The following is a 9,650-nucleotide window of genomic DNA, read 5'->3' on the forward strand; positions in this document are numbered from 1 at the left end:
GCCTGGTGGGGGTGGGGCTTACAGGATAACTTTGGGCTTAAGGGACCAAATACTCATTTTGTAAGAAAATGTTAATCTAAGACACAGTCAGTCTGACTTAAGTAGTCTGAAAGAGGGATTTACTGTACTTTTATATTAATGTTAAGTCTGAATTTGGCATATTATAAAATATTCTAAGAAGAAATTTAGGCACAATGCATGAAGCTACAGGTTTGGAATTCTGAAAGTTTGTCCTTTTTTGGATGTCTTTTCTATTTTTTCAAACATTTTCCTGGGGGTACTTTAGATAAAAATATGTCCAGCTCTAACTCTGTCCTCAGAGCTCCCAAAAAGGTAGCAAGGGCTACGTAACTCTCGTTTTCACGTGATTTCACGATGTCCTAATGTCTGGTTTTGCTAAGGCTGGATGAACTGGTCTAGCCATCCAGGCTGGGGTGCTGCAGAAAGCAGGGACAACCTCTCCTGTGTATTTTTGTGGAGATGCTGCTCCCACACATCTATTCTTCCAGGTTGCAGAATTCTATAAAAAAATCATGGAGTCTATTATTTTTATTTTTTCTCTCAAAAAGGCCAAGAACTTCTGTCAGATTTGAAGTGTAGGGCCAGATCTCCAGACACTTTGAACTGAACATGAATAACTCTGTCTCGGAGTAACAGAGGTGCCTCCCAGGGCCCAGAGGAGACGCAATTTGAGTGCTACACATGAAGAAAGCATTAATCTTCTCTACGGAGGGGCTAGCCCTGAGCAGTGTGGATAAGAGCTGCTTTGTGCCCATGGCATGGGACCCCTCCTTGAAGCAGAAGACATTTGTGGTATAGATAAACCCTATTCTTGATTAGCTTATACTGAGGCTTGAGTTAGTGAAGTAAAATTCAGTGCTGTCATGTCCTACTTCTGTTTGCTGTGGCTGGGACCTCTGAAAAGACCTGAGTGAATTAAGCTCCTATGCACAGGGGATGTATTTTTATTCTGTATTTGCACAGGGGCAAAGAGCGGAGCTCTGGTCCATTTGCAGTCCAAATAGTGAGTTATAATGCTCAGCTTTCCCAGTGCTTGGTTAAGGTTGAGTTTTGTGTGTGGGAACTGCCTCTCTCCCCGAAACAGCCCTTTTCCCCCAGACCATGGTGCAAGCGAGGGCATCTCTTTACTCACAGCTCCTCCAGACGCTGACACCGGTGGAAACTGGGCAGATCTTCGATTTGGTTGTGTGACAGTTCTCTGCAGGGGAAGGACCAGTACAGTAACGTTAGGACACCGAAAGCGAGTGCCCCTGAGCCCTCCCTTGGAAAGCAGATACTGCTGGAGAGGGGGACGACATGACTTCCATTTTGCACGGATGCAGAGAGCAGCAACCCCAGGTGAGGGGGATTTCCACTCTGCACACACCTGAAGCTTGCTCTGAGCATCTTTGTGCAAGGCAAGGATTGCTCGGTGGTTTACCTACTCATCCAGCCCCAGCCCAGCTCCCTCCAGCACAACCTGCAGACTGACGGAGCTGCTTCTACAGCTGGGGTAGGCTTTTCCTTCCCAGCCCCAAGTCAGCTGTGAAATGCATCCACGTCAGCTTCTGCTGTGCACAGCCTTGCTTTTCTGTGGGCAAAGCAGAGAGGTGTTTGTGCCAGGCATCTTGTCCTGCTGTTGTGGATGGGGGAGCTCACAAAAGCTGCAGATGGGCTTGCAGAGCCTGGGGAGGTTTTGGCCAGCAGAGCAGCCAGCCAGCTGCCTTGCCTCCTTCCTGGTGCAGGAAACCCAACTGCCCATTGCCTGCTCTCCATTAGGCCTTTCCTGGCTTCTCCCCAGGGTTAAGGAAGGGGTTGTGGCACTGGCAGGGATTTGGTACAGGACATTACGGACTGTGAAAACCTCTGGTTGCCATTCTCTGGAGTGTTGTCACTTGAAAGCAATTCCCAGCAAACTCCTGTTCCCACTGTTTCATGGCCCAGTGTCATGTAAGCATCCAGGGTACAGTGACTTGGTAGTCAGAGGAAAACCTACCCTGGCACAGCTTAATGTGAATTTATTAAAACTGAAATGGGCTGGGTAAGGAGTAATGCTTAAAATCAGCTCTTTCCCACACCAGCAGAGGCTGGATTTGTGGTTGTTCAAGGGAAATTTGCCCCAGGGTAAAGTTTTGTATGTGGCCTCTCTGCCGACTTTCCAAACTCAGTTTCCATCTTTCTGCCAATAAGTTGCTGCTAAAACATTTCAATTATTTATTTTTTTGCTAACCCCCTCTCCACCAGTTCTCCATGGTGGGGAGGAAGAAGGAGGGAAAAGCAAACAAAAGTTTTGTGCTTGGCTCTGGAGACTGTCACCCAGTATGGAGAGAGGATCAGTCACCTTTCCCTGGTCCCTGTGTCAATCCACTGGGCTTGACAGGGCGGTGGCTTAGCTAGACAGTGATGGAGGGAGAACACAGCCCCAGGAGTTATTTCTGGTTCCTTTAGAGCAAGTGTAACCAGATGCAGCCCAGTATCTACCAGCAGAGCAGCCTCAGTCACTGATGCTGTGTTGTGGACACACCAGGATGAAGGTACTGGTGGCATCAAGGGACTTCAGCTCTGCTCAGGGAAGTTTCATCTATTTCTGCTTGAGAGGAAAGACAAATCTGTGCCCTGAGCAGAAGCTCTGGGCAAAACCAAAAGGATGATGTCAGGTTGATGCCGAGCTCAAGCTCGGCAAGGCTGCCCTGCCTGGGTGTGCTGGGCTCAGTGCCCATGCACAGACTGGCGTCGCAGCACAGCCGCGAGCCTCACGCCCCTGTGGTGGCTCTTACAGCCCCCCTGCAAGATCTCTGCAGAAAATCTGCAGGGTGGTGGTGAGCAGTAGGAGGCCAGAAATGCGGCGTTAACTGTATCATCTGTGTTCAGATGTGTTGCAGTTGTAATGTCAACCTGACGAACTGCCAAGGGGCTGGCAAAGTGGGGGAAAGCAGCGAGAACAACCACTAGCTGTGCGGGGACAGAAGGCCAATGCATTTCAAAGGCAAGAGAGATGTAAACATGCACAAACATTGGCCCACATACTCTCTCTCCAAACTCTGAAAGCAATGCAATTAATGTCAGTAAAATTAACTGGGAAAGAGGAATAAGGAACAAGGAACAAGGTGGGGTGTCCCAGTAAAACTCTCCCACAAGGAGGGGGCAGGCTAGAAGAACAGGCTTTGCTGCAAAGGCTTACAGTCTGATAACTTGCAAACATAAACAGAGCACTAGGGACCCTACAGCCTGGGCCATTCCAAAGGCTACACTTTCGTGGCAAGATGTCCATTGAATTGGTCCAGATGTGTAAAGATGAGAGATCTTCCCTACAGGGACAGCTGGAACCAAAATGCCATGATCTGCTAAGTTACAAATTGTGTTCTTTTATTTTTATGTTTTTCTCTTGTTTCCAATTTCTGTGATCAAGAATTCACTCCTGTTGCTTTCCTGGAACAAACTTGTTTTCATTTTCAGCTTGCTTGTATACAGACTGATGAGAGGGAAGCCTCCTGCTTGCCCTAAGGCTGCAAACTTGTATAAATCTGGCTCATGACTCATTTCCTGAGGATGTCTTCGACACAGACAAAGTTGGGGATCTCAGGAACGAGGGGTGTGATTCCTGAGGAGATGCAGGAGTCTTTCCGAGATGCTGATTTCATCATGTACCAAGTTAAAGAAAAAAGGACATCCCCCCCCACTCACCATCATCCAGTGCCTTGCCAAGCAGGTAGAGCCAAAAGCAACTTAGAGACTCTGAGCAAAACCCAGATCTGGCACTGCTGCACCACGTGAGGGGCCATGGCCATGTGGCCTTGCAGGTCTCCATCAGGTCAGGCCTGTCCCCTCCCGGGATGTGAACAGGATCCTTTCTCCAGATAATGGCACTTGCTGGAGCTCCAACTGCAGTAAGCCAACACTGGGGCAGGGCATTGTGTGAATGTGATTTACCCCTGGCTTCTGTGCTGCGTATAGCTAGGAGCTCTGAAATGCTGCTGCCGTTCTTACCCACCGCTCTTTGCACCCTCTCTACCCTCCTTGCATGGGGCAGACAGTTCCCACTGGCACAGAGCAAGGAGGAGGCAAATGTGGATGTGCTTGCAGCCCTGAGTCCAGAGCATCACACTGGGATGAAGCAAGCAAGTTCAAGAGCATGCAGAGCTCAACGTAGTGCCTAAGAAGGCGGTGTCTTCTGCATGGAAAACATAATGGGAACAAGAACCACAGAATGGTCTGCCATAGCTGGTGTCCCCCCTGAGCTAGACAAGAAGAAAACCCAGTTTCTGATGGCACTTTTCTAAAGACCAGGCAGGACAGAGAAATGTGTTACTCACAGGACTCGGAGGCTGGGCAGCTGCTGGCACATCCCTCTGGGGAGTAAATGGATGCCTGCCCGGGTCAAGGTCCTAAAGGAGTGGAGGAGAGAGAAGAAATGATGTTACTGAGAGCCAGCGCACAGACTCTGTGACCCACAAGCCCAGCTACTGGTCCCAGATGGTGGCAGGAGAGACAATATCAATGGGATAATGAAATACCTGGAGAGAAACAGAAACTGATTTGGAAACGGGCACTGCTGCTGGACCTGGTAAAGGTGAATGTGCCTATAAGAAATTCTGGGATGCTGCTGAGTTCTGAATTCACTGCTGTCCTTGGCCATGTCGAGGGCAGGTGGCAGTGCCCTCCGTGGCATGCTCTGCCGTCCCAGTTCCCCATTGTCCAGACTGGTGATCTGCCTGGAGCCACGACTGCCTCAGAAACCCATGTATGGGGGATGGGTGGTGTGTCCCTGTGTCCCTGAGGCAAGGCACGGCTAGGTCACACTCCTGGGCTGGGGTGCTCAGCTGTGCTCCCAGTTTGGGCACAGCGTGTGGACCAGTGCCCTAGAGAGGAGAACTGTGGGTGGCCAGAGGCAGCATGTCCTCCAAGCTCCAGCTCTCCTGGGTCTGGTGGTGTGAGGACAGGACCAGACCAGTTCTAGGTGCCCCCAGCCTGGGTGGCAAATGTTTCCTGCACTGCACTGCACTGCCAGTGCTGCTCCCAGGATGGGCAGAGACACTGGGTCTCAGCAGACCATGCTGAAGCACTGCACCCAAAGGCTCGTTCCTTCACAGATGCAGAAGGGAAGGAAGAAAAAAAATAAAAAGAAGATTGGAGCACACTCAACAGTACCGAGAGCAACTCACGGAGAGGAAAGCTGCTTTCAGGAGCCACAGGGGTGAAACGAAGCAGAGAGGTGAGTGACCAGGGAGAGGCAGAGCTGAAGACAACCAACTGCACAGCACTGTGAAAGTTGTCCTCGCTGAAACAGCCTGGACCGCCTTGAAGGAGGAAGAGCACAAATAGCAGGGTAAAAGGGAGAGAGTTGCCACTCACAAAACTTCTAGGCTGGTGGTGCCTTTAAGGTCTGGGAATTCTCTGATGTCCGTTGCACCATTGAGCGACCTGCGGAGAAATGAGGGTGAAGCGAGGTGGACAGAGGACCTGGAAGCAAGTGCAGCTGCCCAAGGTCCCAGACCCATCAGCTATGGTGGCAAATCTGCTTCCTCATGCCCAAATGTGTGTGTTGGATCAGAGGGCAAAGGTGCCCCTCTCATCAGCATGCCACTGCCAGCTGGGTGGTGGAGCAGACGTCTCACGCAGTGCAGATACAGTGAGCCAGAGCTGGGCATTTCTATGCAAGGAGGCTTGGCAAGCTGAGACCCTCCCCCAGCCACTGACATTCTTGGCATGATCTCTACCTAAATTAAATAAAAAACCCCAAACAATTACCATGGGGAATGTTAGCAAGGCATCCCACCCAAGCCTCCCAGAGTCTATGCATTTGGAGCTAAAGAATGCATGGGTATATGAAGGATTTATTTTATTTGCCTGAGTGTGTGTTCCTGCAGTGGGAGGCTGGGTGAGGCTTATAAATGGAGATTTTGAGGTTGCCTCTGCCTCGATATTTAGTGCTGTGCCACAACAGGTTAGCTGAAAAGCCAGCCAGTCCAGGCCAGCCAATGTGGAGCAGCCGTTCTGGTCCAGATGGTGCCCACCACATGGTGGTGGCCCTGGAGCAGGCTTAGGGCCGTACATGTGAAGGAAGCACTGTCATCACTGGCTGCCCAGTAAGACTATTTGTGCCATGGTGTTGGTCTTATGGGACACGTGTTCCTCTGCTTCTCCATCTTGTGGAGGAAGGCAGATGCCTTCAGCAGCCTTGTGTTTGGGCAACTGCACAACAGTGCAGGGCTTGCTTGAGCAGCATGCAGCAGATGTAGTGGCACTTGTGAGTGTGGTCTTTGCTGGTGCTGATGCAGCTGTGGAGACCCTAGAAGACTCCAGTGCCTGTCAGCTAGGTGGGCAGGAGGAATGAATGCCTAAAAAATGCCTTTCTCAAAATTATTCTTCCTCAGCAGAAAACATCTGCAGTGTCTACTCCTTGGCTCACTGCCTTTGGGACTGGCCAGAAGAGTGGCCTCATGGTCTTCTATTGGCACAAGGGCTCTAGAAAAGAGGAAGGGAGAAGGCTACTAAGGTGTCCAGCTCACAGGGCTTGGAGCTTGGATGTGTTACCTCTATGAGGATGTGCTTGGTGAACTTACAGAGTGTGGAGCTTTGGCAAGTACTGGAAAGCAGACTGTCCAACAAACTGGATGGGATTGTCATAAAAATGGCTGCAAAGGAAATGAGTAACTGGTCAGATTCTGCTGCGCATGAAGAGAAGATGCTATTACAGGTCAAGAGCCTTGGAGCAACTAGTAGTAAGCCATGTAGGAGGTGCTGGCTATCCTGTGAGGAACCTTTGTTTTCCAGATAACCCCAGGCTCTCCCACTAGTCTGTTTTGGCTGAACATTGGTACAGCTGAGGTCTCCTGCTGCTCTGAAAAAAATGAACCAGGCAGGCTAGAAACATGCAAAGTCCTCCTTCAACCCTATTATAGTGCTGTAACCCTGTTGGGAAACACCTTGCACTTGATGACACCTCCTCTGATCTTACATATCCACAGCAGCAGCATCTTTCCTACTTGTCACAGTCAGTGGAGAGAAATGAACTCTTCTGGGATACAACTAGCTTTAGGAGGAGTTGAATCACCTCCTACAAGAAGCACTTTTCCCCCACCGATGGTGAAAGACTTTAGATGGGCAGATCCAAAGGAGACATGAGTATTCTGGATGTGTCCCACCCCCACGTCACTCCAAGGATGGTGCCCAAGGAAGATGGGGATGAGGCTGGTTTGTTTTTACTGGAGCAGTGACTGTTTTCACTCAGTGTCACTATAGCTTTCCAGATGTTGGTATTTCTATAACTTAAGTCCCAGACTGGCCAAGCAGAGCTTTTGTCGCTTGCCATGATTTCCAATATCAGTGTGGTTCAGGGAAGAACTCTCCAAAAATCTCTACCTGTGTCTGGGTCAGAGGGGAAATGAGCTGTCAACTGGGTGTGTTTATCTGCAGAACTTCAGGTCCATGGGTCTGGGGTAGACACACAATGACCTGGTGTCCCAGCTCCCCAACACATATAGCTACTGCTGTAGCTGACTAGCAGCTTTTCTAAACACAAGGAATAAACACTGGCAGATGTCAACCAGGGCTTAGAAAATCCTGTTATGCAGAGCAAGATTTCCATGCAGACCACCCATATATTGTTCTTTCGTTGTTTTCAGCCTGTACTGCAGCAAAGTTCAGCTGTGGGGAAAGGAGAATCGATGGCAAAAAACCTGAGGTGTAGCTGAGAAGGAACTAATTTCAGCTTGCGTTGGCCCATATACAACAAATGTCAAATTGCGGTCATGCTGACAACTGTCAGAAATCCCAACCAAAGACATCAGGAAATGCCCCTTTCTGGGGGATATAAGGATTTAGGAAACATTGTTTAATTTTCTTACATTGTCTGGAGGAGGGGATTCCCAACAAATGCGTTCTCTGGAATTGCTTTGATGTTGTTGTTATGAAAACCGCTGTTGGGAGAAACAAATATCTTGGCATTAATGGATGAGAAAGGCTTTGAGAGCCTTTCCTTCTTTCCTCAACACTTTTAAAGGCAGAGAGCCTTCAAAACACATAAAATAGGAGGTGTAGGCTCTGTTCCAGCTGTAGCATCATCCCAGCAAGTGAACAAAATCTGTCCTTTGGCAGGACAGAGCCCTCATTCTGCTGCGTTTACTCTGTGTATAGCTTGGTGCTCCATATGTCACTCTACTCAACCCACCAAGAATACATGGACTTAAGGTTTAATGCTTTACAGGTCAGGGAACAGGAGCAAACAAAACACACTTATTTTATACCCTCCAGGAATTACAGTTTTTATGGGTGGTCTCCATTATAGCTCCCCAGCTGTTAACCAGAGTGCAACCTACCATGAATTATTGGCCAATGTGACTTGAAAGTATTTGTAGATCTAGCTGTGATATTTTTGGTTAAGCTTTAGAAAATTTGCTATCAGCAAACTTTTGTAGCAGAAGAGAGCTCTGTGGCCACAGTCTGATCTCCTGTACATCAAAGGCAGCCACGGGATCCTGTGTCCAGGACCAAGACAACCTCTGGGTGATGCCCAGGTTGTTTAATCCCTGAGCAATCTGTGTGAGTGATTAGTTGGATGGCTCTTTGAAATTTGCCTCTTATTTAGTGATGGGCATTTCAAAAGCCATCTCAAAGTGGATTAAGGATCTTATTCTCATTTTGAATGTCAGAGTAATGATGATATCTGGTCTGATCTGAGAAATCTCCTTGACAAGAAATTCTTCCAGTAAAAGAAAAAAGTAGTGTCAGATTTTTACTCCAAGCCTCCCAGAAGCACCAAAGCAGGTGCTTTTGTCCCACCCCAGCCTGTCACCAATGTGACAGTCTTAGGGTTCACAGGAACTGTGGATCCACATCAGCTCGACTTGACCCCATCTTAGGGCTTCTACCTTTGTGGGTGTTAAGTGGGATGGTTTTCCATTTTTGGTGTCTTCCAGGCTGACCGGTTAGAGGAGAGAGAGCTAGCCACTAAAATGGTTATAAACTTTTGTAATTCCCTATTATAAATTTGTCCTAAGGGAGATCAAACAGTTTCTGCACATCAGAGGAGGTGGCACAGGGCCTGCAGAAGCCATGGCCTCACAATAACACAGAGAAGTCCATGCTTGTGGTCCCAAGCTGGGGAACGGACATTAGAAGTAGCTGGAGATCAGATGGACTTTGAGTTCATCAAATGCCACATGCGAATGAAGAGCTGCAGGAAGAACCTGCTCCAAGCCTGATGGTGGATCTCCCACTTGCCTCCACCAGCCATGGTGCAGAGGCTGATGGTGAGGTGATTAGAGCTGATGGAAATTGAGGGGATAAACTGCTTTTATGTGCATGGTAGAGAGGGCTGGGAAAGATAACAGAAAGGCTTGGACCGCAGTGGTCTCCCCAAGTCGGAGCACACGCGACGCTTTATTGGTTGCTCTCCATTGGGGAATGCTTTTGAAAAGGAATAAATAGAAAGTCTCACAGCTCCTGCAGTCGGCCCAGTGTCCTGATAGCCCCAGGGAATTCCAGCAGCTCATTGTAGTTTAGATCCCTGAAAGACAGAGAAAAAACATTCATTAACATGGCCATAGGAACTCAACCGAGTGTATCTGTGCTTTGAAGGCACGGAAACTTGGTTGTTAAGCATGGAAGACAGGTTTTTCCTACAGTGCTGGTCCAGCCACTGCCTGGAA

At 48.8% G+C, this 9,650-nt stretch overlaps 1 protein-coding gene across 1 annotated transcript in view; it reads right to left on the bottom strand.

Annotated features, from left to right (window-relative positions):
* Positions 1–9,650, bottom strand: part of LGR6 (leucine-rich repeat containing G protein-coupled receptor 6) — a 149,620-nt gene that overhangs the window by 15,058 nt on the left and 124,912 nt on the right. Inside the window, exons 7-12 of the mRNA XM_009320379.1 lie at positions 9,440–9,508; positions 7,848–7,919; positions 6,564–6,635; positions 5,353–5,421; positions 4,314–4,385; positions 1,154–1,219 (exon numbers count right to left, since the gene is read on the bottom strand). Coding sequence (XP_009318654.1) covers positions 1,154–1,219; positions 4,314–4,385; positions 5,353–5,421; positions 6,564–6,635; positions 7,848–7,919; positions 9,440–9,508 — 420 coding nt within the window. The remainder of the gene's footprint in view (positions 1–1,153; positions 1,220–4,313; positions 4,386–5,352; positions 5,422–6,563; positions 6,636–7,847; positions 7,920–9,439; positions 9,509–9,650) is intronic.

Source organism: Pygoscelis adeliae, unplaced genomic scaffold, assembly GCF_000699105.1.
Source record: "Pygoscelis adeliae isolate BGI_AS28 unplaced genomic scaffold, ASM69910v1 Scaffold343, whole genome shotgun sequence".
In the NCBI taxonomy this organism is placed as follows: Eukaryota; Metazoa; Chordata; class Aves; order Sphenisciformes; family Spheniscidae; genus Pygoscelis; species Pygoscelis adeliae.